Source organism: Toxotes jaculatrix, chromosome 15 (genome assembly GCF_017976425.1).
Source record: "Toxotes jaculatrix isolate fToxJac2 chromosome 15, fToxJac2.pri, whole genome shotgun sequence".
NCBI classification, from domain to species: domain Eukaryota; kingdom Metazoa; phylum Chordata; class Actinopteri; family Toxotidae; genus Toxotes; species Toxotes jaculatrix.
In genome coordinates this window covers 4410248-4438243 of record NC_054408.1, presented here as the reverse complement: position 1 = coordinate 4438243, position 27996 = coordinate 4410248, and the positions used below count along the sequence as shown (strand labels likewise).

The following is a 27996-nucleotide window of genomic DNA, read 5'->3' as shown; positions in this document are numbered from 1 at the left end:
ATGTTGATGACAATGGTGTTTATTTGAAGTAGTTTAATTTAGTAACACCCACCTATATGAGAAAAAAAAGTGTTTTGAGTAGGTTTTATGTGCTCAAACATTACAGTGTGCTCAAACATTACAGTGTGCAGGGGATGAAAGCATGCATTATCATTAAAACATTATCTAATGTTTTGCCTCAGATTTATCCCTTGACTTCTTGCTCCTGCGGGCCGCCCCGTACGGTCCACCATCTTCCCAGCGCTCCCAAATGTTTGCGACGTAAAATCAGCGTAAAATCCAGAGGGTGGCGTTGCCTCCATGCTGCGTTTATAAGCATCGGAATTTGGGGTTTCAACACTCAATCTAACGATACAGTAGAGCGGTAATAGAGTCTGCACGTGGGAAAAATCGTCACGTTTTTGAACCCATGTACCCCTATCCGTATTTAAGGGACATTTTTTAAGAAAGGCGTATAAAACCCACGTGGTGAAAACAAACCACCGATGTATGCCTTGTGTAAATGTTTAGTATTGCGAATTTCCGCATTCTTTCAGTTAACGTTCTTAATGTTGCATTTCGTAAGACACACGTTCGTTTATCCGCTCACAATCTTCAGCAAAAACAATTTGAAATCGTTGAACGTTGAGGGCGTAATTATGAAGTACTAAATTACGAGGTTAGTAGCAGCATCTGAATGCAGCGCAGTGAGAGCGGGCGGTAGCTGGTCTGAGCTCGGTACAACCCTCCAAGCTGCAGCTCTCATACGGTCTGACGGCCGGGTATGTTAGCGTCCCACCGCTCTGAGCGCACAGCGACAACAGATACGTTTCAGTAAAAGCAGCGACAACCCGCAGCCATGGCGGCCGAGACCGATAAGGTAGAGCCTGCGGACAGCGAACAAGACGAGGAAGAAGATGTATACGAAGTGGAGCGGATCATTGACATGCGGGTGGAAGAGGTAAAGCGAGCTAAATTGCTAACTGCTACGTAGCCGCCTGGCTAGTTTTGCAAACATGGCTGGCACTGCTTTCACTCCACTCTCACGACGCATAGCCCACCTACAACGATGTCCAGGCACTGTTTCTTAAGAAAGCGTGTATCCACAATCCAACCCAAATGCATTTTAGCGCGTAAAATTGCTCCTGTGTCACTCAGTCTTCTGCGGGTTCCCTTTTGTTGTGGCTCACCGCTCGTCCATATATAGCATCGTTTTTTTTCTGCACAACTTCTCCCATGATGTCCGCTCGCCTCTCCCCTGCTGAGGCCAAGGACGGACGCTGTGCAAGCATGCAACTATATTTTTTCATCGTTGCGTTTGCCCAACGGAATGGCTGGATCAGGCAAATCCCGGGAATGATGCTGGTCTCATTGTGCTTTAGCCTGAAAACAGGTCGGGTGGTGAGACACTGCAGGGGTAAACAGTGTGGATTTACCAACGACTGCTAACGCTGCCGTGGCCGCCGTGTTTGAAACGGCATCACCTGACTGACTATCCAGCGTTTTACTTTTCTGTGGATTTACAGAGACAGTTTCACACACTTAGAAATTTTTAAGCCATATTACTATGTTTTGTAAGAACATAGAACATAGTAACATACTCAGCTGGGGATCAAGTGACATTGAATTTTGCAGATTTGTTTTTTTTTCTTTAATCCATACAAACATTTTATTAAATACCGGGACTATTACGTTTCAGCTCTGCTTTTGATTGTGGGTGATGACACAATGAATTGCCACTGTCGTTTTGCAGACAAGCAGTGATCCCTCCCATTATTTATTCTCATATTATGTTTCCAAAGTCATGCTTTGTGTCAAGATGGTGCTGCAATTTAACACTTAAATATTAACTAACCCTTCACCTGAGTGATTATGGAGGGAGTGGAGGTGGATGGATGAGTGCAGTTGCATGAGAAAGAGACAGGAGTAAGCAAAGTATTGGTGGGGTAGCAACAAGGAGAGATCACTACTCAAAAGTTGTGAAATGTATCCAACTGAACAAAACTGTCTCAAGCTTATTGTTAAAAGTAGAACTGTTAAATTAGTGTGTTTCCACAGCTGATCAGTAAGCTATTTTTAAGGCTGAAACATATTCAGTGACAAAAACAAACTTACCTCCAGCTTCAGAGCAGTTGTCTTTGCATTATCAAAGCGGCATTGTTTAACTAGGCCTTAAACTTCTCACATAAAATATGAATTTAAACACACGATGCTAGTGTTGTTTAATAAACGTGGTACAGGAGAAACAAATTACTGATGAGTATGGCTCTTCAAATAGTGCCACAAACAAGAACTTCAAAGCTACACCAACAATGGATTAAAAAGCAGCTGCTTTGAAGACAGATATGAGGGACAGTTACCAGCACTAGAGAGTTATTAACACACTTCGCACTTGGCTTACTGCTGGCCTTACACTGTGAAGAGGCTCCTAAGTTTCTGTACGTTTGTATCACCTGTGTAGAAAACCTCACAAACACTGAGGAGACTGAAAACATACAGTTAGAGGACAGACGCATCCTAATGCAAATGTATGTCAAAATAATTAATAGATCAGAACACCTCAAATCAGACCTAAGCTGGATATAATCACTGTGAAAACTGCACTAATGTGATGCACATTGAAAAACAATCCCGTAGATGTCTGTTGGGTCACTGTTGTAGTTATTCCTGTTTTTCCTTGTGCAGAGACACTTTTGACTTTGGGAAGAGAAAGTTTTACCATTCAGTGTGTGTGCTGTTGTCTTCCAGTGCTGGCCACATTCAAATGCTTGTATGTCAACACTCATCTTTAATCCCATGAAAAGAAAAAAATTATTTAACTTCATTCTTCTGATTGTGGGTCATATGAAGTAAGCCCAAAATTTGAGGAATCATTCTCAGCTCTTCAATTAATCAGTTCCCTTGTGTGAAATTAGGATCCTGACTGAAAAAAAACATACTTTTTATAAAGTATAGGTTTAGACCAACCATTCCTCTGGTCACTTCAGAATAAAAGCCATGTTGTTGCACGCTTTTCATTATTGCTTTGTCCTCGTGATGCCTGTGCTTAATCTTGTAAACTGTATTTTAGGCTCTCAAAAAAACAAAATGACCCAGCCTGGGCTGTCCAGTAAATCAAGCTGAGTTAGATCGTTTGGAGCTTCTTTGATTGTGTAGAATTAGCTCTGGTGTTTGGTATGGTGTCGTTCTGTATGAAACTTCACTGCATACATGTGCATCAGCGACCGTGTACCTGACAATCATTTCCTGGCTTATCCCATTTATTTTTCGCTTCGTATACTGTAAATGCTTTGATGTGGTCTGAGTCAGGTAATGTGTGTGTCTGCAGTGTGCAGGTATGGATGTTGCTTTGCACCTTTTCTGTATGTGGATGCTCACATTTTTGCAGCAGCTGGTAGTTTCTGCTTTTTCTCCCCAATGCAGTTTTGTTGACTTGTGTAATGTGTCATCTACTATTCATACAGCCAACGAATCAAAGAAACATTTTCACTATTTAAAATACTATAATTATTGATTGTGTGTAGTTTGCTGATGAACCTCATATATTATCTTGCTTTGTTCTGTTTACAGGGTGAAGTGCTCTACAGAGTCCGCTGGAAGAATTACTGCTCTGACGATGACACCTGGGAGCCAGAGGCCCATTTAGAGGACTGTCGTGAAGTCCTTTTAGCTTTTAAGAAGTCTTTGGCTGATGCTAAAGCCAAGAAAGAGGCAGAAGCCAAGAAAAGTGTGGTAAGTCCAAGTGAATACACCCGATACAGTATTTATCAAAACAGTAATAGTGGTGTAACTCCATAGTAGTCCATTCTGTACAGATTCTGTACATATCTGCTGTGGACCACATATTTACTGAAACTAGAGACATCCCGGCCCTCAACTTATGGTTTAGCTGTCGATCACAACGAGAAAACTTTCTTTTTCTGAACTAATTAGTTTCTAAGCTAATTAAAACACTGTTAGCACCTTTCCCGATGGGCTGATTACAATATTTGAACACAGTCATTGTTTCTTTGGGTAGCAATACAATTAATAATTCAGAGTTTCAGTTGAAACCCTACTGAAGTGTAAGCGATCTGATCCAGAGTGGTCAGTGTTTGCAGTCCTGGATCATGAGACAGACACTAGATTGTTTACACAGAAAACTGACCATCAGACTTAAGCCAGAAAGCCAAAAAAACAATATATGATCTCATATAAACTTAAAATGTGGTGTTTCTTGTACTGTTCTCTAACTAGAAACCACTTCCTCCAAAGAGCGATGTGTTTGATGCAGACTCAGAGAGTGACAGCGACAAAGACCTTCCAGCTGAGACGCCCATTAAGAAAAAGAAAAAGAAAAAGATCCGGGAAGAAGAAGATGAAGCACCTGCAAAAGACAAAAAGAAGAAGAAGAAAGACAAACGGAAGGAGGAGGTCAGGCCTCTACCTGCACCAGAGACAGACGAAGAGGAAGAGAGGGCCCCTACTCCACCCTCACCTCCCAAGGAGAAAAAGACTGAATCAAAAAAGCGGCTAGTTGATTCTGAGGAGGACGACGATGACACCGTTCCCTCCAAAAAACACAAGAAGGAAAAGGGAAAAGAGGGAGGAAAGCATAGGAAAGAAAAGGGCGAGGAGGGGAAGAAAAAGAAGGGAAAGAAGGAACGGAAAATTGAAACCTCTGAAGATGAGGCCGCTGCACCTCTGGAAGACGACCTGAGTGACGGCCAATCAGAGTCCCAAATGGATGACACTACATCATCGGAGACTGTAACAAAGTCAGCCGAAAAGACACGTATGGATGATAAAGCTAAACAAAAGAAGGGGAAGTGGGAACTAAAGCTACAAGGCATTAAGGACCTCATCCATGACAAAAAGAGCAAAAAGTCAGACGCTGCCCAGAAAGAAAGCAGCCTCCAAAAACTGAAGAGCCTCACCTCTAAAGGCAAGGAGGAGAATGCTCCACACTCAGACTCAAGTGATAGCTCCACCCTGTTTAAGAAATCAAAAAGCAAAGGGCAGGAGAACGCGTCAGCACCACCCAAAGTCCCGTCCTCCTCTACATCTTCATCATCCTCATGTTCTGTTACAGCAGCTGGCAGCACCAAGGTTAAGGAGGAGGAGGTGGCTAAAGAGGAGCTATTGCCACAGAAGGACGCCACGGGCTCCACTAACCTGTTTGAGAAGTTCTTGTTGAACTGTGAGGCCAAGGATCGAGCCCCCAGACGGCAGCCAGTTCATCAGCCCCCCGTTGAGAAGAGCAGCAGCAAACCCCCAAAGGTACAGTATTAGTGACGTGTGTGTGTGTATATATATATATTTTATTTTATTTTATTTTATTACTTCATTTGTGGGTCATGTGATATCAGTCCTTGCGTCTTAGGATTTTATCAGTTTCATCAAGCTTGGTCGGTGCAAAGTTTCCGTCCATGCAAAGTTTCACAGATCTCCAGACAAAAAGAGCAAAAAATGAAAAATGTCAGAATTTGTTTATAAGTCAGGTAACCATAAAAAACAATCTCACTTCTGTAAACGGAGAGAGTGAAACAGGATTGTATTAAATGTGGATCAGTGACATTTGGCAAAAATCTGAAGGTCTCTGTCAGCAGTTAACAATAAAATATATATGCAGATCAGCACAGAGGGACGTAAGCAGGATTTATACTCTGGATGTTGGATGGTCGGATAGCATCGTGAGTGTTAGTCTTGGTGAACAGTCATCTGGCTGGAATAGAAGTCATGGGAGAAGACCTGAAAAACTGTTTGAAGGCAATTGTGGAATAGCACCAGTGAGATGTGAGAGCTGCATGCATCACTGAGAATACTGTCAGATAATATATTTAAAATTGCCTTCGGTTTTCAAATCAAAAAGAGGGAACTGATGAAAATCTCAGGGTGAATGCTTTACTTTTCCATTTCCACATATTTCATAGAAATCTGGTAAACAAATAGTCAGGCGGTGACGAAATTGTCAACATGCTATTTTTTTCAAAATTACCATGACTTGTGTCAGATGGTGAACATCTAATTTTCTTAGCCAACATAAACGTTTGCTCGGTTTTTAATTGCAAGATGTTCATAGTATTGTTCTCTTTTCTTTTTTTGTGCCAACATTAGCTAATTGGAAAGACTGAGAAGACCCCTAAGCCAACCAAAGAGTCTCCAGTTCAGAAACCAGAGCCTGAGAAGACGGAGAGGACCAAGCAGTCAGATGGTATGTATGACACACAGGCACAAAAAAATCCCTTTAAATACATTAGTTATTACAGACCCCCTCTGCTGTCAGCTGAGAAAAAAAAGAGCCGTGTGTAAATCTGTACTTGTGATCTACAAATGTGTGCGCAGTCTGTGCCCACATGTTCGCAAACCATGCAGCCACATCTGCCAGGTAACTCCATGGACGTTTCACATTGGATGTTGCAAAATTTGTGGGCATGGATTGCAAATTGTAAAATTGCAAAAAGTAAACCGAGAATACATATTTACACGGCCCCCTATTTTGTTAAGTTACTGATGTTGCTTAGTTTTACATACTCACGTAAATCCCAGCTGACTTCGGTTAAAGAGCAACACCGGATGAAAACACACCAAATACATAAATACTTTTGCCCCTTTGCTGCAGTTCATCCTAAAGTTTGGATGTTGCACCTAGTTTGTTTACACTTATAAGCTGTCAAATTAGAAGTGCATATGTGGTGCTGTGGTATCATCATTTTAAAAGTATCTTCCAAACCCCATGTTAAATACTATTTTATTACTACTAGGTTCACCGTTTGTACAGGAAAGGACATTTAATGGAATTGAAAAACGTTTGTCACCACCAAAATAAATCTTTTACTATCGTAGCAACAAGAAAAAATGTGCCAGGTAAATGTTTTAAAATGGTTGTTCACTCATAAGGAGATAATAGGAGGAGATTTTCTTATATCATCAAACTGTCTATGCTTGGTTTAACCATCATGAAATACAGAATAAATGTTCATGTTCTCATTTCAAAGCCGAATGCGTCAAGAAAAGGTTCGGTGGTTATTTCTTTGCTACAGTAATCGATTGTCGAGTGATAGACTCCATTTTTCAGTAAGCACCATCCCAGACAGGCGGGTGCTTAAAAATAGCAGATCAGAATATACACAGATAACGTCCTGAAACCTAACTGTGCTTCACTGACAACGATTTCATTCAACAGAGCTCGCTTTAAGCTTTTCAACAATACATGACATGCCTGATAGGTTGGTTTGTTTACTACTTGGGATGTGCGTCTAATTCAGACTTGTGTGTCATTTATCAACAAAGCATTTGTTGCGAGTGGAGAGAGAAAGCGGTTACACACAACGAGAGTTGAGTTAATAGCGAGGTTGTCTTTGTTGGAGGTTATTTTTATCCGTGTCCAAGGAGGAGCGTGACGGAGGATCTGATGCTGGGAGGATCGCCTCTTTTGATGAGTGCACATTTGTGTAGAGGAAAAAGACAGTATTCTTGACATTTAAGTAATTGTGGGTCTAATGCTTTGCCAGTCCTCTAATTCAATTGTTGTGTTTTTATTCGAAAGGAAGTATAATGTGCAGTTTCAGCACTTTAATTTCCCTCCTTTTTATTTTGTGTGTGCGTGCGTGCGTGCGTAGTGTTTTGTATCTCTAAACCGTAGTGTTTTCTATCTGTAAGCCAGCTGTTAGCATAGGTCATAAGCTAAGTCCACGGTAATTTATAAAGCACAGTCCATACAATGAGGTGGGCTCACAGTGCAAATGTGGAAGTGTGTATATTTTTTTTAAAAAAACAGGGCACACGGGAAATCACACATGGCAGCGTGATTTCTCACATTGGCTATAGTGCTGCAGTGTCCCTGAATTTGCTGTGTCGTTCAGTGCCACAGGTGGAGGCTGCTGAAAAGAGGCCTAATGGATGTTTTCTCATCACTCACTGCATGAAAAGTGGGATTTTCGTCAGTAAGCGACACTGTAGATTGCCGCGGAAGTCCAGGTTTTACAACTGCACACAGCAATTTGGCTGGTTGTAGTTCTGCTAGAGGGTCATGGATGGGTTCCTCAAAACTGTTAGTGTTTTCGCACCATTTAGCGTATACATATGCTGACCTTTCTGCTCTAGATCCATCGATTGCGTAAGTTACATTCAGATATGTTACCCGTTTGCATGTCATGGCAAAACAAAACAAAACAAAACAAAAAAGTGCCGCTCTTGTAATGTCCCACTGTGCACAATCCCAGATCTGCTTTACGGAATGACACATCTTTATGACACATCTTCCTTGAAATTTGACAGCTTGTCTGCTCCCCCTTTAGCCCTCAGACCCGGCCAGAGTGGCTTCAATCTGGACAGTGATGAGAGGGAAGGAGAGGAGACCACGGCAAAGGCGAGGATTGGAGAGGATTCGCGGGAGCGGAGGGAGAGGCCGGAGGAGGCTCAGCGGCCAGGCTGGGAAAGGAAAACCCCAACAGATGACAGGAGGAAGAGGAGAGAGGACAGTGAGCCTAGACTCTTCATGGCTTGTGATGACAATCAGGACACCCAGGACCCACCAGAGGGTGCCGACAAATCTGGTACGTGTCCAACTGGCCACTGAACACATGCTGAACTTTGCTGTTTCCCGATATCAAGACTGTAGTTTCATATATGATTGTTCAGTTCCTTCTGCACACTTGAGATCCCAAATGATTGTCATGACACATGTGAGAAAGATTTGTGGAGGGAATAAGAGGTGATTTGAAATCAGTATGGAGGGTTTCAGCCTGCCAACTAATGACTTCTATCTCTCTCTGTATTGTGTATGTTGTACAGACAAGGGCCAAGCCACTTTGAGTCTTGGAATGGACCTCAACCTGGACTGGATGACTCTGGACGACTTCCAGAAACATCTGAACGGAGAGGATGAGATCCTGTCAGGTCCACCGTTGTCACCCAGTGAGTGTATTTCCATTTACGTCTGAGACAATTAGCATACTGCCGTCTAATGAGTGACTACTGCTGCTATCTAGAAGCTTTCAAAGAGTAAAGGGATTTTCTATCTTGGTAAAGGACCCTTAAAAAGGCATATGTTAATCAACACATCAGTAGTATTCAGACTTACCAATTTTGGAATTTAAACTTTAACCTTACAGCAGCAAACAGTTCTTCCTAACATGAAGGCATCATGCGTCTTAAAGGAAAACCAAACTGTCTTTCAGCTTTATCTTTTCATCCTAATGAAACGGCAGTCACAGCATCTTTAGCCTCTTTACTGTGGCAGATATCCAAGTGAAGCAGCATATCCCTCAGGCCCTCCTGCGACCCTTTTAGGGCTTTTCAGTTGTATTTTTTGCTCTCATTTTGGCAGTTATTATGCTGAGATGATAATATCTGATAAAGATGTTCATTTTTTAATGAATTTTGGAATTGCAGCATTAACACTGGAAAAAAACAAAATTTTCTCTTGGAGCCCTGGTGTGTGTGTTGGGGTGGGGGTGCAAGATGTGGTCTGCAAAATCAATGGTTCTCATGGCATTTTCTTTGATTCGAGCGTTTGAAGTGAAAAGATAACAAAAGTTAGCAAAAATCCTCTTATATCAATATGACCTTTGACCGTGTCTGCCTCATAATAAATGTTTGGTAGCCACCAAGCAGCGAATACCTGCAGAGCAGAGTGTAAACAAGGCAGCTATGCACCTAAGTTGGTTTATGCAGGTGCACCTGCAGGTGGTCCTGGCAGGTCAGCTAGAACCAGAATTGTGCATTTCTACCCGTCTTCAAACATGGAGCAACATGTCCGCCTGAAGGAAGCCATACAAATGGTCGCTGCCCCTGTCGCAGCTACAAGACCCGCTCGCCGTGGCCCGGACTTCCAGACCTGTACGCTCCGCCCCCTCCAGACGCTCCACGACCCAGCAGCGTCCAGCCCACACTGCCACCTGGTCCTCCTCCTCAACCTTTGGGTCTCTCTCCTCCTCCACGGAAGATGATAGCAACTCCGTTTCCGATCAGGAATGGGTGCTACCCTGCAGGCCGGTCCCAGCTCTGCCTCTGACAGCAGCCCCTCGGGGTCGGAGGTCACCGGTGACGTGGAGGAGAGAGACATATGGCGGTCAAAGAACGGAATGATTTCCTGGGAACCCACCGAGGCTAAAACCATACGGTACACCCCAGCTGCCTGTCTCCCTGAGGGGCCAACAGAATATGCCCTCCGCCACATCTGTGATATCCAGTCCTGCATGGATTTGTTCGTGACAGAAGATATAGTCCAGCTGGTGTTGGAATATACAAATCTCCATGGCCAGCATACCAATGATGATGGCTGGGAAAAGATCACCATGACTGAGCTGAGAGCTTTCTTCGGCCTGCTGATTTTGGTTGGGGTGTACCGCTCACGGAACGAATCTACAGCGCCTGTGACGCCCGGACCTCATATGCCTGGAAGATGTCTATGTACACAGATAAGCAAGACGGAGCCCGCCCGGAGGTAAACCAGGGCAAAAGGGTTATGTTGGAGCTGGTGGAGGGACTGGAGGGTCACACTGTGACATGTGACAATTTCTTCACGTCGTATGGACTTGGAGAAGAGCTCCTGAGAAGAAAGATTGCCATGGTGGGAACCATGAGGAGAAACAAGCCTGAGCTGCCCCTGAAGCTGCTGGAGGTCAGGCAGCGGGTCATTCCCTCCTCCATCTTTGCTTTCTCCAGTACCCACACGGCGGTGTCCTACGTTCCCAAGCAGGGGAAAAATGTCGATAATCTTGATAAGGTAGGCTTTCATTATTATTTATAATTCTAATTATTCACATATTATATTCTGACTGAATGATATATTTGGGTATGATGAATAAGAATATGTTCATTATTTGTCTCCCCTCCATCAGGTTATCAGGACCTACAGCTGCCAGCACAAGACCCGGAAGTGGCAGCTGAAAATGTTCTTCAACATCCTGGATGTTTTGGCGTACAATGCATTTGTACTATGAATGTGTGTTGATCCACTGTGGAAGGAGAGAGAAACCCACAAGCGACGCTTGTTTTTGGAGGAGCTGTGAAGAGCCATGGTGACCCTGCTAATGCAGCAGCGGCAACGGCTACCCCGAAGTCCAAGCGCGGTTGCTCTCGCGGATGCAGCACGGGGAGAGCAACCGGAGGAGAGCGACGGTCCGCCAGCAAAGGCCGGGCGAAGGCGACAGTGCCGTTTTTGTCGCAAGAGGATCTGCAACACCTGCTGCAAATGTGGACAGCACATCTGCAGAGCCCACACCTCCATGCTCTGCGGCGCCTGCTGCCCCTAAGACTCGCACTGAGTAATATTGATAATTACCAACTCGTGCTTCTAGTTCGGTTTATCACATTAATTTGTTGCTATTATGTCTGTTTTTATCAATTATTTTTTATTTACGTTTGAAATAAATTTCATTTCAGAGTTCAAAATGTAGCATCCATGTGTCGTGTGATATTTTTATGAAGGCTGTTTATTTATGGTATCCCTTTTAAGGCTTGTAATAGCACAAAAAGTAATAATCTATCAAAATCAGTTTTAATTCTAATCATTGACATATCCCAGACTGATAATCCCTGCGCAAAAAAACACTTTACATTCATCAAATAGGAAATAATTCATTTTTTTGTGTAAAAAAAAATAGTGGGAGTATGTAAATAAACTGGTATTTAGAGGGTTAAAATTATGAAAATGAATTTACAATCGCTATACATGATGAGGACTGGAGTTAATGGGGAAAAATTATTTTTTTTTATATATATATTTTTAAATATGATCCAGTGATCTAAAAGGGCCTTAAGAGGAAAAGTGTGATTTTTTTTTTTTTTTTTTTTTAAAGGAGGGCCAGAGGGATATGTTTGCAGGATATAGTCTCAAGAGGGATTTAAATCAAATTGTGGCCATGACTTAGTGAATATGGAGCTGTAAAGAACTGTTGGCCACCGCATACACTTTCCTCCCCTGTGTTGTTAGATCAGTAGGAAGACACCAAGGGAGAAATGAATAAACTGGAGCACAGTCACTCTCTTTTGGAAATGTAAACAAAGCTTTTGTTTCCAAGCACACCCCATGAAATCGCTCTGGTAGCTACAACGAGCAACAAGCTTAAGCCTAATGCAGTTTTAAATAATAGGTAGGATTAATTATTAGCTTTCAGTTTACAGCTGTTTTCCCTTAGCTGTTAATTTAGTTAATGAGTAAAATGTTAAGTGTTTTTTTTTTTAACAATATCTTGTAAATTATGTTTGATTACAAGATCTGTAATGTATACTTTCTCTAAACTTTAGTTGACTTTACTTTGTTTCCACCAGGTGAGTTGCGGGATGCTGTGAAAAGCGGAGATTACATGGCTGTGAAATTGGCACTTAATTCAAAAGAGGACTACAATCTGGACCAGGAGGTATGTAATGTTGTAATGCAATGTCATATTGTTTTTTGTTTTTGTTTTAGTAAATTTTATAAAAATCATTCACCCACACCATCTTATTTTTATCTGCTGACTTGCTTGTCCTGTATTTTAATTTCTTTTACGTTTATTTTTAGTCGACATATCTCAAAGATTTTAGAGCCTTCACGTGCAGGACAAAAGCACATTTTACAAATTTTACAGCTTGCACCTTGGTTGCCCCAACATGTATGTGTGAGAGTGATTGTGTGAACACGTATGAAAAAAGTGTGAATGTTTTTGTACGAGCGGTACAACACGGTGCTGTGTTTAAAAAGTTCGATCAAGTCCTCTGCATTACAAATGCATGAACTGACACTGCGTTAAAATAACATTTTATTTTGCGGATGGAGAGCAACATGGTTGAAAATATGTGAGCCTTTTACATAACCAATGGCAAACTGTTTTTGTGTCGTGTGAAATCTCTCCATACGAGACATATTTTAGCTGTTTAAAGAAAAAATCTTTAAGCTTCAAAAATATCAAGATGGTACCTGTTATTCCACATAACTGTTGCTTATAGAGAGATTTTCTATTATAGATATCATAATTCTTTTTGTGATTTGACTTAATCAAATTTGGGACCTGGAGCTCTTTTGAGAACCCTTCCAATAAATTTGCAAGTTAACATTAGGACACTGGCTCACAAGGGCAACACAACATAGCGGTGACAACTCAAGCTAGTACAATCAAAGGAAACTAACAGTAACCCATTGCTGAAAATTTTTCACAACTGTGCACCAAGGAATCTGTTTCTTCAAGATCTAAGTCAACAGACTTTACAGTTTCATATCGACTAATTATTCATCGGCTCAAGATGTTTTTCACATCTCCAGATCACCTTTTGCAGCAAACCCAGGTAAGACTGAGAACTTAAATGTTTTCTTAAATAGTTTTATGGAAATATAAATATATTTTTTCATACATTTATCTGTTTAGCAGTATTGTAAGTATTTTAGTAGGAAGTAATTTAATTCAAGAATAAATCTATTGTTTGATTTTGTGTTATGAAGCAGAGATAGTAAATAGTAGATACTATGAAAAAGGGCCATTTTCTTACTTTGTATCTGAGCTGTATTGTTCTAACTTGGGCAGAGTATGTAAAAAGCTAAGAAAAATCCCACGTGAGACTTTATTGCCTTGCTCTGTTGTCAGATGGATGAAGTTAAGCTATATTACTGTGTCAGCTTTATAACCATGGCATCTATCTTACCAACACAATGTTGACAGGGCTGATCATTCAGTTGTTTCTGTGTCAGAACTATTGCTGCTGTTTTAAACATAATTGTAGTTTTAGTCTGTGACAAATTAAGTCATGTTTGAGTTTCCATAGTTTAGCCAGACTGCAAAATAAAACTCTTGGCTGTTTGTCTGGTTAATGTGCTTTGTACATGCCTTGTCCATGCCAATCTGTTTACCACCATCCTTTATCATTTCGATGTTTAAATGATGTGTAATTGCACATTGGTAGCTTTTTCATTCATCAATATTTATTCATTACAGTGTGTGCACATTAGAGACTGTGGTGTCATCTTGCCTTGCAGTGAACAAACGAATGGAAGAAGACTCTGAAAAAACATGAAGTAGTGGGACAAGATGAATCCTTTGAAGCAGGTACATACTGTAAATGCTCTCAGAAAATGTATCATCATCATGGCCATAGCACATGTGCAACTCACAGCATGCACCAGTAACTATCATATATTTAACGCCTTTTTTGTCTTTTACCATCAAAAAATTTAAAACATAGATGGCATCTAGATAAAAAACTATAATTCTATGTGAATGGCTGAACACCATGGAAGTGTTCCCATGTTTTGAATCTGTATCTGGCACTGGACTCTGTTAGATGTTCTTCAGCCACATTGAAGACATGTTGTGTGAAATCACCCGTTTCATCCGCTATGCTAAGCCAAAATTTTTGTATATAACATCAAAATTAATTATGTGTTTTGATTGCAAGCAATGAATGTAGGTCTAGTGTCGGTGCATATTTTGTTCTCTTCATGTAGCATTCCATCCAACACCCCATGACTACATATACTTGGTTAGACATTTACAATGTCAAAACGCTGCTTGATCCAATAAAGCCATTAACTGTTCTTGAATGGGTCACATGTGGTTTTTGTACTGGACATTTGAGAGGTGTCAGGGTTTTTTGTTTTTTTTTTTGATACCGACGCTGGGCTAGAAAGTGATATGTGTGGCCATCACATTGACTTTTGTTTGAATGAGTCTGGATCTTGGTGGGGCATTGCCAAGGTGCTTATGCATTAAACAGCAATTGAGAAGACTGCAAAAGATTTTGACAAGGCAATATAAAAAAAAAGTTACCACCACTTAACAACAAAAATTCAAACCAAAATTTAGCTCTTGTCCCCCCTCCCTCCCATATTTATTTCCTAATGGTTGTGTTTCAAGCTCACATAATCAAATTATTCCTGGGATCTGATTTGGCGATGAGTCTTACATATACTTGTTCTTTTACAGGCGTGTACTATTGGTGAGAAGAGGTCATTTGAAGGAGAGAGGAGCTTGATTGAAGAGAGAAGTTCGAATGATGCTCTTAGGTTGACTTCTAACCTTGACAGTGCAAGAAATGAAGAGGGTACTCCAAGAGTAAAAGAGAATATCCCACAAGATTTGGATGGTCCAAAAGAAGTCGAACAAATGCCATGGTGCCCTGCCAGTACAAACACTGAGCAAGTGACAATGAGGGAACATGAAAACATCCAGAAAGGTGGGAAGGATATAACTGGCTTTAAAAACACTCCTTGTGATTCAGCTACCAAGCACAAAAGTAAAGGAAAGGAAGACCAGAGGCATGCAGAGGAAGACGAGATGTCAGATGACACAAAAGGTGGTTTATCAAGTGAAATGAATTTGAACTTTGATATTTCAAATCCAACCACAAATGCAGAAGGGAAGCTGACAAGGGACGATGAAAAAACAGAGCAAAAGGGCATAGCTGACAAACAGAGTTCCCCCAAGGAAGCAAATGACTCAAATAATGAGGCAGAGGATGTGGTGGCAGGTCATTCAGATAGTACAGATCAAGTTCTTTCTGACTTGTGCACAAAGGAGATTGCTAAAAAGCCATCACGGCAGCGCAGGACAACTGTGGAGAAGAAAGAACCAACACGATCGAGTCTAAGGACCTGTAAGAAAGTGCTTGAAACAGCACCCAGCCCAGTGGATGATGAGAAAAAAGAGTCATGCAAGAAGCACTTCTGTTTATATTGCAAAATGGCTTTCACCCAACTTGCAAAGCATTTGGAAAGGAAACATTCAGAGGAGACCGATGTTGCCCACGCAATACATTTTCCCAAAGGTTCCAAAGTCAGACAGACTTTGCTTGACCAAATTCGCAATAAAGGAGATTATGAGCATAACTGCCATGTTCTCAAAAGTGGCGAAGGGGAGATTGTGACCAAGAAACAGGTCAAAAATCCCAGCATATCTGTTCGTGACTTCCTGCCCTGCCAGCACTGCTTTGCTTTTTACCGCAAAACTGATTTATGGAGACATGAGAGGTCATGCAAGGCCAGAAAGGGAGATCAGAAATCCTCTGAAAGGACAAAAAAGGGCAGAGTCCACAGTGCTGCCTCCCAGCTGCTTCCAATGTCAGAGTTCTTAACTGGAGGTTGTGAGGAAATCATCCACATCATGCATCAAGATGACATCTCAAGGCATATCAGAAATGACCCACTTATTTGTAAATTTGGCAATGCTTTGTCTGCTAAGTATGAACATGACAAGTCTCAGTTTGCTTATATTGCACAAAAGATGAGGGAACTGGGTAGATTTGTGCTCGCTGTAAATGAACTTGACAAGAGTGTGAAGTATTTGCATGAAATATGTCTACCAACCAGATTTCACTTGGCTGTCGAAGGGGCCAAAAAAGTTAGTGGATTTGATCCCAGTTCCAGTAAATTTAAAACCGTTTCCCTTGTCTCAAAGATCGGCTACTCTTTGAAACGTGCTGCAGAAATAGCTTTTGGTGAAAGTCGCATGACAGAGGACTGTGAAACTGAAAGTGAAGTGAAAAAGTTCATACAGCTTCTTGATACAAAATGGAATCAGAGTTTTTCTCGCAAAGCTCTTTCACTGTCTCAAAAGCAAGACGTCAAAAAAGTGGAAGTAGACAAATCAACTGTGACCGAAGATTTGATGAAACTCCACAGGTTTATCACAGGGGAAGAAGATGAAGCCAGGAAGGAGCTGAAAGAGAGTCCTAGTTTGTCAACATGGAAAAAGCTCAGCGAAGCAACCCTAGCAGACGTCTGTCTGTTCAACAGAGGAAGGGTAGGAAACATTGGTAGAATGCTCTTGAAAACTTACATTTGCAAAAAGAGTACTGGAACATTTGTGCTCTCTGCAGATCAGATAAGGAAAAGCACAAAATTGGAGCTGGACCTTGGTGCCAGTTTCACCAGGTTGGAACTAGAAGGTCAGTATGGGAGGAACATGTTGGTTCTGCTAACAGAAAGGATGGTTTTGTCAATCGACTTACTCATTGAAAATCGAGAACAAGCAGGTGTGTCAAAAACTAATCCATACCTGTTTGCACGGACTGAAGGTCCATCCTTCATCAGAGGATTGGATTGTTTCCGAAGGGCTGCAATGGAATGTGGAGTTAAAAACCCAGAAGCACTTCTGTCTTCATCATTAAGAGAGCAAATTGCCTGCTGCTGGCAGCTAATGAGCCTAGGTGAACCCGAATTGGACCAAGTAGCCAAGCTGGTGGGACAGAGCAGCCAGGAGTGTTATAGGCTCTCAAAAAATGCATCACAGCTGGAGGAAGTCAGCAAACAGCTGCTTAAGATGGATCGCACACTGCCATCAAGTCCACCCAACTTTGCAGGAGACGGTGAGTATTGTTTGCTCCTTTTACATTAACCTGTTCTATGATATCTCTTACTCACTTGTTCTGGAGCTTTTGACTGTATCAGCCTTGGAAGCAGCAGCTGAGTTTTACAGTTTTAGTTTTACAGTTACCATAGTTCATTTTAATTTGAGATGCTACAGCATTCTTAATTGGATGAAGCTTTTATTTCTCTTGTATAACCGTAATTCTTCACACTCTTACCATTTAGGAACTGTACAGAAGCCTGCTTTAAAGAGAAGACCCTGGAGTGAGAAGGAACAAGCTGCAGTGAAGCGTTTCTTGAGTGAATTTATCACAAGTATGAAGGTTCCAGGCAAAAAAGAGTGCAATGCTTGCATAGCTGCTGAACCGGATCTTGTTGGAAGATCTTGGACAGATGTCAAAAATTATGTACACAACACACTACAGACAATACGGAGGAGAAATAACCAGCAGAAGTCTGATGGGAATGTAAATGTTTTGAATCCAAAGAGTCCTAAAGCTGGAGTCCAAACCACAAAGAAAGATTTGGAAGATGCAAGCGTTGTGTGTAGTATGACAACAGTGCATCCAGATGACCTGAGTTCAGACTGTTGTATGACAATGGCACCACCATCAAGCTTGAGAGGATCATCAACGGCATTCCCCCAAGAGATGACTTCAAGTTATGCATCCTTGTGTTCCACCAGTGCAGATATGGTCCATACAAATCAACCATTGATTTCTACTTTCACACCATTGAATGCTACTGATACACAAGTGGTTCCTACATTTACTCTACACAACACTACAAACTCACTAATGCCTCCTGCGTACACGTCAGAGAACAACCAAATTCTCACAATGTCTCCTTCGTATACACAGAATGCAAGTATGCCACCCCCTTCTGTGTATACACCACAGGACACTACAAGTTCGCCAATGATTCCTACTTTTAGCCCGCTGAATGCTCCAAGTACCTCAATGGTTCCTACATTCACATCATTGAACACTGCAAGTGCGCCAATGGTCCCTACATTCTCTCCACTAAATGACAGAAGTAGGCCTGTCGTTTCTTCGTTCACACCTCTGAACCATTCGAGTACACCAGGTTACCCCACAAACCCCCCTAGGGCCCCTACAACTGCGCAGGTTGTCCCAACAATCCATGGACCCAGTGTTCCTGACAGAGCACCGGTGGTACAGGAAGGTACACCCATGTCCCCTGCAGGAAAACGAGTCGCTCCAGCTGTTAAGCCTCAAAAGAGAAACAAAAGGTTGTGGAGTGAGGAGGAACAGGCAGCTGTGAGGCGTCAGTTTGGAGACTTCTGTAAACTGGTGAAAGTGCCGGGCAAAAAGGATTGCGATGCATGTTTAGCTGCTGAACCTGCCTTGAACAGCAGGACATGGAGGGAAGTCAAGTATTTTGTACATAACTCAATTCAGTCAATGAAAAGAAGAGGGCATGCAGTCGCCTCCAAACAAAGCGGAGGACAAGAGCCAGAGACTCCTAATGCAAACACGGATTGGGATGGTCCCGTCTATCTGTCCCTGTAAATATTTGTAATGGACATGCTAGAAAACAGTTAGTGATCATTGAGACTTTGGAGGTGTGTGAGGACTGTGGCTTTAGTCTCCTATTATACAGTCTTTAAAAATTCAGCAGATGTGAATAGTTGTAAAATGTACTGTCAGTGAACCTTGGTCTCAGTAGCCATACAGTGTTGACAGCGTTTACAGACTGCCCTGCCATTCTTTATATCACACATTTAAAAAGATCTTGAAGTATTCAGAATCAAGTTCACCTGACCAAGCTATTGGTGTACCATTGCATGAATATACACTAAATGGGTGGAACTAAGGAAGTTTGTACTGTAGCTTTGGCTCCGAAAAAGCAGATATTAATGTTTAAAATGGTTAGATTGCATATACGTATGTAAGACAGTCAGTTATATAACACTGTCAATTTGTCAGATCATCACAGGTTCATCTCTAGGAAGTGTTCTGATTTAGATATGTGATCATTTAGTAAACGTGAACCTCATATTGCCAGGATTTGCAACCTGCCACAAGTCATTGGATGTGGCAAGTAGCTACTGTGGCAACCAAACTTGTTTTCACATTTTTAAACACAATATTCGTGAAAACTGTGAAAGCAATGGCTGAATTGTTTGGGACTCCCCAGCAACCGTGACCAGGGCATTTCCCACCCTGCACTGAGCAAAGGTAGCCTCAGTGACTGTACATTTCCAGAGGGATTTTTACTCTTCCTTACTGCAAAACTTACTTACACATCAGTCTTTCTGCCTGCACTGTTTTCAGTAGCATTTTTATGAATTTTGATTATCAGAAACCTACCAGCAAATCTTTGCAGCGAGTCCCTCCAACATGATCGATGTACGTTGACTTGCTTTACATAGTTCCCGAATGCCTGACCCAAGTGTACTATATTCTTGCTTTAGCCAGTAGCCTATATTGTAGATGGCCCCTGATAGCCTGCAGCAGTAATGGCATACCTTCCTTCTGGGTGTTAGAGAATTAGGAGCTCATTGTGCATACCTCTCACTTAAACATTAAAAAAAAATCCTTTGAGATTCCTGTTGATAAATGTTTATTTTCATTTATATGTTTTCTTTTTCTTTTTCATGTGTATTAACAAGCTGCAGAAAGGTTTGGTTGTATTTTTGTATCACTACAGCAACTGTATAGAACATTTTAGTACTTAATTGTATTTGATGTATTCTAATTTGAGGTAAAATACACTGCATTGGTCTCATTTGTTTTACTTCGTTTTAAGCTTTTATTATCTGGATGTTTGTGAAATTAATATCCAGTTGCCAAGATCAGATTGCCTTATTTTGATTATTTGCTTGATCACTTTTTTTTTTCGATTCATGTTGATTGCATGTAACTCACAACATAGCAGGTACAATCTTGATAACTGTTGTGAGTTTTCAGTTGTGTTAATCATTGCTAAGCACCTTGGCTGGTAAACCCACAGTTAAGGATTTTTTTTTTTTTTTTTTTTGCAGAAGTGAAGCATTATTACAATTACAACAATTAATAAGTAAAACATCACCAACATCAATAATGAAAATATAAAATATAAAGGGATGGGTAAAGGTTTGTGAAATCACACATACCATACTATACCCCACATTAGACAGTGGATGAAAAGATTAGTTCCTTCCCTGTGAAATAAGATGGTAACTAAATTCAGATTTTCATATCTTTTTCTTACAAACCTTGTTGAAGGTTTAAAACAGAAAACTGAACACAGGTTCAACCTGCATTTGCAGATAGCAGACTTCTGGTCGCAGGATTTTGTCACATTTCAGTTTCAAAAATTAGTCACTGCAGTGTTTATGTTACACTGGATATTCAACAAAAGCTGTGGACGATGTGTTGTTTGGTCAGGTCTGTCGACCTTGTAGTTGTCTTTGCTAGGACACTAAAAGAAAATTCAACGTGCAGCCTAGAGTTATTTTAACTTTTTGATTTGTGATTAAAAGGAGCAGAAGTGATGGTTGAGAGTTTCAGACAGCATTGCTGCTATTTGTCAGGGACAAAAGCTTTTGTGTTCTCTTCCGTAGCAGCTGTAGAGTAACCAGTGTTCACCCCTTCATACCAAATGCATTAGCGCAGACCTGGGTCAGTTAACCCATTTTAACCATTCACACCAATGGCAAACCGTTCTTACCAGAGATGTTGCTTCAGTGTGAAAGGGGTATATCTGTGTTGCAGTATATACATTAGTTAGAGTTGCGCTCCAGATACAGGTGTATTTGGAAAACTAAATCTGTAGGTCTACAAATGAGATATGAGCATTCAGACACTACCATTGCTGTTTGATGTTGCAAAGCAAAGTTGTTGTTTTTTTTTCGTTTTGTTTTGTTTTTATAGTCGATAGCTTTTTTCCATTGCTCTTGTAAACACAGTGTGTTACTCTTCATCCTGTTGTAATTATGTTGCCTTCAGTTAATGCTTCTTATCAAGTATTGTAAGGCACTTATAACTTCTGCTTGTACAATAAAATGCTCCTTGGCTTAAAATATGCAGATTTTGTTGTTATGAAAAGGACAGTGTGTATTTGTTTCTGTTAAAGTTTTTGACAGACTTTTTGCAATACAAAAGTTTAAGTTAGTAGTTGTAGATTTTATTTGCAATTGTATTATTTATCAGACTTAAGAGGCTGCAGTCATGCTAGCAGCTCTGTGAGATTGTACAGCTGTGCTTTGATCAAAATACCAATGTCAGCATTCCAACATGCTGACATTTAACAGGTATATTTACCATGTTCACCTTCTTAGTTTTACTATTTACCAAATAGCAATAAACAACCCAGTACAGCTAAGGCTGAGGGGAACCAAGGGGACCAAAGTGGGAGAGGGAGAGACCGACATCCCTCGAGCCATGTTGCTAGCATGGCTAAACATCTTGTGAATATCAGGCAGCCTGTTTTTTGTTTTTTTATCATCTATAAACGCATTTTATTGTGATGAAACCTAAATATGTGCATATTTCTTGCTGTCATGTTAATGTGTATATGTGGCTCAGAATTCATGAAAGCATGGTGTGTCATCGCTGTAATCCTCTCAGTGAAAATGAGAGGTGCTGAAAAAGCATTAATATCATATACAAACCTGCTCAGATCTGCATAATTATTCATTTGTACCATTTATGAAATTTAAGCAACAAGACTTTCTACTTGTAATGGAAAAATACATTAAATGCTGTATGTTTTTAGAATCCATTAATCATCTGCAGAAGCTGATTAACTGAACACAAAGTCCTGCTTAAATATAATTGTAAACTATGAGGTGTTTAAACCCTGTAGAGTAATTAACTGCATTACAGCTCTCAGCCTTGTTACTCACAGGCTCTGTAAAGTCCTAGAGTCAGCATTGCTGTGACTAAATATTTCCTCAACCTCAGGGTGGGAGCTTAAACGACTGCAAGTGAAGAACCAACACTTTGCTTTCTACCTCAGCACAAAAGCTGACTTATTGAAGCGCTCTAGTTGATGCATTCAAAATAATAGCCTTGTTAGAACTCTGTCTGCCATTCTATCATGGTAGAAGGAACCTCATCACAAACTCGGTAGTGTTGCCTAACACTGTGGCCTATCTGAAAACTAGTTCAAAAAAAAGTTCAAAAAACCCTAAATTGAGAAAAGTTTATTTTAAGTTTCAGGGATTCCCCCTCCTCTGCTGTAACACAAGACAAACTCTGAATTAACAATCCACATCAGGTTAGTGAGAAGCTGGTCGTTTTACCGCCTTTTTCAGTGACGCTATAGCTCTGTATCTGTCTGTTTGTCCACAGGATGTTAGTGGCATGTCCCTGAGCATGCTGGCAGCAGCAGGGGGGCAGGACGACATTCTCAGGCTGCTGATAAAGAAGGGGGTGAGGGTGAATGGACGACAGAAAAACGGCACTACAGCCCTAATGCATGCTGCTGAAAAGGTAAGTCAGCCTCTCCCCCCAGATGAGAGGGAGCTGTCACCTAAACTTTGATTTTTGTACATTAAATTTCATCTAGAATTATTTTAATATTCATGTCTAACTGGCTTACATCTTGTTCAAAAACAATATCCACAGTGTGCTGGTGATTGCAGCCTAATATCCAGTTTCTGGAGACCCCTGCAGACTAAAATGCAAACAGTCACCACTTTTTTTTTTATTGTCTCTCACCTTTAATTTGTGTTTCTGTCCTCTTGTCAGAATTTCTTAACGACTGTTGCCATCTTGCTGGAGGCAGGCTCCTACGTCAACGCTCAGACACTAGGCGGGGAGACAGCGCTGATGAAGGTACTGCTGCCTTCATCAACAGTCAGGAGATAACCCTGACTCCTGACTGTACTCTTGTAATTATCCTACAGACATGAAAATTACATCAGTCTTCTCATCAAACTCTTTGCTGGAAAGCGAGTAACAGCATTTCCCCAAATCATTCTCTAATGCAGGGACACTGAATTCAGTCATGTCACCCAGCCCCTCAGGGACTTCTGTTTGCCATCACACCCAAGCCTGGCAGTGTTAGACGTTTTAACTAAGATCGTGATCACAGTCTAGAATCAGTTTGGGTGACATGATATTACCATACGTACACGAGACACGGGTTGTGTTCGTAAAGGTTTCCCATCTTTCACTTCAGGCATGTAAAAGAGGGAACGCTGACGTGGTGCGCCTCCTGCTGGATTACGGAGCTGACTGCAACATCCTGTCCAAACACAAGAACACGGCCATGTACTTCGCCAAGCTCAGCAACAACCTGATGGTGTGCGACCTCATCAAGGACCACATCAGCATGTGAGTGCACAGCTTGCACTGATAATGCATGAATATGGACACTAATTACAATCACCAACAAATATGAAGCACTGAAAGCTGACATCAAATGTCTGGTCTCAGATTTTTAGTTTTTTTTTTTATCTTTGATATGATATGTTTCTGATTTAAATCTAATTTTGACTGTTAGTGTATTTTTGTTGTTGTTGTTGTTATTGTAATTCCATATAAGAAGTTTGCTTTCTGAAAAAAGGATTTTCCTCTAAGCATCTAAAATTTGCTTTTGTTACCCAGCCCTATTCATGGCTGTGATACTGACTGATCTACAGCAGGTACATTCGGTTACACCGCTGTTAAAGAGTGTAGCTTGCTGTGTAGTTGCGTTCTTGTCCATCTATCTGTCCTATAGTTCTTGTGAATTCTGCTGACTTCTTTTTTACCTCTACCCGTCTCTGCCTGTCAGGTTGTCCAGTGTGGCGGAGGACACCATCCGAGCGTACTTTGAATCCCGTCTGGTGCTGCTGGAGCCCGTCTTCCCTCTGGCCTGCCACAGGCTTTGTGAGGGGCCGGACTTCTCCATGGAGTTTGGCTTTAAGTCACAGCCACAACCAGAGGGTAAAAGACAACCTGTGGATTTATCAGTCATCAGTTTGCAGCTGGTTGCATTTCTTAAATACACAACTTTATCACCCGACAGTACTTTGGAGATGAGATTTCTTTTTTTTTTTTTTTACTATTATTATTATTGTTGTTGTCATTATTGTTGCTGCTGTCTCCAGTGGCTAGGAAGCTCATCCTCTCATAATAATAATAATAATAATAAAGTGTGAATTGTCGCAGTAACTCAAATTAATTAATTATTTTTTAACTGGTTAATCCACTCGTCAATTACCTGTCACTTATCTGAGTTCAGGTCAAGTTAATTGATCAAGTGTATGTCTAAGAATTATTGGCATTTTTATCGGCCTCATACTTCTTTGGTTCTGTAATGTGGTGCATCAATATAATGGTATTAAGAAGTCTCAAATTAAATCTGCTGAACTCTGCAGAAACAATTTTGGAGTCTTCTAACACACTCTCTTCTTTTTTTTAATCCTTCCGTCTTTTCCTATCCCACAATACCTCTGTCCCTCCCTCCTATATCAGGCTCAGGAATCCTCCTCTTCATCTTCCACGCTAACTTCCTGACCGAGATCACAGCCAGGCTCTGCGGACCCTGCAGCGTTCATGCCGTGGTGCTCAACGACAAGTTCCAACTGCCCATCTTCCTGGTTGGTTCTGAACAAAAACAGCAGACAGCACTGTTCAATTACACAGAAAAGCAAAATTTACCCAGAGGTTTATCAGAACAGAAAAAAACAAGGTTAGGAAAATACAAATAGGTATAAGGAGTCAGAAACAGCACGAGATCAAAAGTGGGCAACATTCTCATTATATCAAACCCCATTTTGATGATACTCATAGCAGTTATTTTGTCTGCAGTAACTGTTCAGCGTATTCGCATCGTCTTCCTAATTGTTTGTCCTTTTTGTCTTCAAACATTCAGGATAGCCACTTCATCTACTCCTTCAGCCCGGTTCCAGGCATCAACAGACTCTTCATTCGTCTCGCAGAGGCACCAACAGCCAAGGTGACACACACACACAGTAATACACAGTTTTGAACATACACATTTTGAACTTCATGAAGGCCTCATTCAGGCAATCAGACAACTGCATCTGCATAGCAGCAGTCGTCTTGTAAAAGCCTGTTCGGTGGTTGCAACACAATCCAATGTCATCCAGGAATACGGTTCGTAGGTTTGCTACCTACCACGAAGGTAGCTGCTGTCGAAGCTGCTGTCAAGGTTTATGTTGATGAGCATCCAGAATCATGTAACATGTTGTTCAGGGGCCATTATTCTGTATGGCTCAGTAATTTCCTTAAACAGATGGTCGTAAAAGAAAAGAAAAGAAAGTAATGAAACAGATTTGGATTCTTTAACAGTGTTAACAGCTTTTTTTCCTCCTCCTTTCCTCAGGTCAAGCTCCTCATCTGTGCATACAGAGTCCAGCTGCAGTGATGGCCCCTCAGAGGTCAAGCCAAACCTGCCCAACACAGCAAAACGCACAAATAAACAGACACCTCCACACATACTTAGCAGCAGCTGAAATACTCTGCCAAGCTCACTGTCCTCAAAGAGAGGAAGAGTTTGTTTGTTGAAGTGAAATTAAAAATCGGCTTCCTCTGGCATCAGTGCGAATTCTCAAAGAGTGAAGCTCACTGATGATGTCTGATGACGTGGTCATGCTCAGACCACAGCTCTGCAGCACAAATCCAAGGATCCTGCAAGGTCAAGTAACCCTCGAGCAGCCCGTCCATGTGCTGGTTGTACCTTTGCTACACAGCTTCCAGGTGGAAGGAGGCTTTCAGAAACTCCCTCCCCTCTCACTTTAGTAACTTCCAAAATTGAAACCGTCCTGGGTCGTGCCTTTTTTCCGAGTTCCACCTTCTGTCGGCGTGGATATGATAGATGCGTGTGTTGTTTGTAGACCTACCATGTGTGTACGTGTGTGTAGATTGGATTTTTGGGTGCATTTGAAGAGTACGAGGAGGGGGTTTCCCATCAGTGTTTTGTTTTTCCTTTTTTTTTTTGCATTTTTCTTGGACCAAGCTTGTGCTTTCCTACTAAGCTTGTTCTCAGTAACTCATAACTTTAACTTGTGTGTTAACTTGTGTATCACTGTTGCCCTCCCCACAAGTTAACACACCAGAATGAGATGATTGTAAAGTAAATGTTGAGTTAATTTTTATATCTATATTTTTTTTGGTTGAGTTTTATTGAATGAAGAAAAGTTCCTTTTGCCTTTCCTGATGTTGTTTATATTTTCTGATCTGTACATATTCACATACAGTATATAAATATATACATTCTTAAATACAGTAATAAAGTGTCATCTGATGACTGCTAATGTTTTGTTGCTTTTTTGCCACTGTAGGAGTGGGTTAAATTATTTAGTGTGTACAGTAAAAAGCTCTGATCTTTATTTACTTTTAAGGGCTGAAATGTCCCACCTTGGATCGACCGCCCTGCTTGTAAAGGTTAGGGGTTTTAAAGTTGGAAATCTTAGCTACGTACTGATCACGGCAGAAGGTACACTGTACCGAGCCTGTCAGAGCAGGACTGCCAATCAAAACTCACTCCGCCTTTTTCGTCAGGATTTGAGAAGTGCAGTTCATATTAAAGAAGCTCCTCTACAGCACAGCATAAATGCCTAATGTTGTGAGAACACTCCTAGATTTTAGCTGTGTGACCAGAAATTAGTCTTCAAAGTGTAGGACAGTGCAGGTGAAATGTTTCTGATTTTTTGTCTGTGTTGCAGTCAGAATTGATGGGGGCTCCTCGTCGGTTTCTTGTGTTTTGGCTTTCAAAGCTGAAAACTGAAGGTGGAATATACTCAATTGTACTGTTTTTTTTGACTGTTAAAAAAAACATTATAGCCAACAGGTCGATGGCACAAGTGTAAATCAGACCCCAGTTATTCTTTTTAATACGCATATTTCAACATACAGACCTAAAAGGTTTGGTGTGTGTGTTCACATTCAGTACCTCAAACAGCTGGTTCTCCTTGAACCCTATCTTTCAGAAAACCTCAGTCCTTTACTGTTTGGATCTGGGCAGCTCTATAGTTACATGACTACTGAGACTTATGATCAGTGTGAAATGGAAAGTGGAAGGAGAAGAAACTTGTATGTCCGGCCTTAGGGAGCAGGAGGGCTGTTTGAGGATTATCTGGAAAAACCAAAGATGACTTCACATCAGACCTTAACCATAATTTACAATTACAGCTACCCATTTTACACATTACTGTGCTGTGTTTCATAGTTTTTATATATTTTTTTCCTATTTTCAATTCATTGAATGGTTCAATATCAGGTCCAAGAGGACTCTTGACACTTTTTGGAAATGTGTAAATCATCACAGTGAGCATTAAATCTGCCACTTATTTTTGTTTAAAGTTATGTTATCATCATGATTGTACAGACATTTCTGATCAGTCTGGACTTTAAACAGCTTTACTTCACCTTGATAATGATGCTTCAACAAATTTTAATTCCTATACCACAGTAAAGGAGGGATTACACCTATGCAAGTGTCAGGAGTTTGCTTCAATTAAGAAACCTGAGAAATCTGAAATGAGATAAAACAGCAGTATGGTCCTTTAATGTGAACAGGCTCTTTATGAGGAGGTGTTGACCAGTTTGTTCTGATTCTGTACTCGCTGCTACTTTTAACCCTCATGGTTTTCTGACTACTTTCCTAGTCCCCCATTGTTTCTGAAGACAGTTTGGTTCTTCTGCTTTGCCTCTGAAAACTTCTTTGTGCACCTTTTATTTTAAGTGTGTTGACAAATATTTGCTCTGATTGTTTCCTGCAGGTAGATGTGTGGTATGTGTGAGAAAGAGTGGGCTCAGTCTTTACCCTGAGGCTGTGTCTCTGTCCTAAAT

The 27996-nt window shown here is 41.1% G+C and overlaps 1 protein-coding gene across 4 annotated transcripts; it reads left to right on the top strand.

Annotated features, from left to right (window-relative positions):
• Window positions 1–737: 737 nt before the first annotated feature.
• mphosph8 (M-phase phosphoprotein 8) lies at window positions 738–27996 on the top strand. 4 transcript variants are annotated; one of them, XM_041056967.1, is made up of 14 exons: window positions 738–940; window positions 3550–3711; window positions 4216–5238; window positions 6076–6172; window positions 8259–8516; window positions 8755–8877; window positions 12238–12326; window positions 22543–22683; window positions 22942–23028; window positions 23375–23529; window positions 23972–24123; window positions 24655–24779; window positions 25055–25138; window positions 25529–27996. In XM_041056967.1, exons 1-14 carry the CDS (start codon window positions 839–841, stop codon window positions 25568–25570), a joined length of 2640 nt encoding a protein of 879 aa, XP_040912901.1. In that variant the 5' UTR covers window positions 738–838; the 3' UTR covers window positions 25571–27996. The 4 variants fall into 4 exon arrangements, with proteins under 4 accessions (XP_040912901.1, XP_040912899.1, XP_040912897.1 ...); XM_041056965.1 differs by lacking the exons at window positions 22543–22683; window positions 22942–23028; window positions 23375–23529; ... (2 more) ...; window positions 25055–25138; window positions 25529–27996 and adding exons at window positions 14862–16821; window positions 16951–17241; window positions 17468–21680; XM_041056963.1 differs by lacking the exons at window positions 22543–22683; window positions 22942–23028; window positions 23375–23529; ... (2 more) ...; window positions 25055–25138; window positions 25529–27996 and adding exons at window positions 14862–17241; window positions 17468–21680.

What these genes read in the sequence shown, in the direction of transcription:
- mphosph8 (XM_041056963.1), top strand. Translation starts at nt 839, where the DNA reads ATGGCGGCCGAGACCGATAAGGTAGAGCCTGCGGACAGCGAACAAGAC. An exon ending in GCAGCAGCAAACCCCCAAAG is followed by an intron (nt 5,239 to 6,075) that starts GTACAGTATTAG and finishes TGCCAACATTAG; the next exon opens with CTAATTGGAAAGACTGAGAA. An exon ending in AGGTCCACCGTTGTCACCCA is followed by an intron (nt 8,878 to 12,237) that starts GTGAGTGTATTT and finishes TGTTTCCACCAG; the next exon opens with GTGAGTTGCGGGATGCTGTG.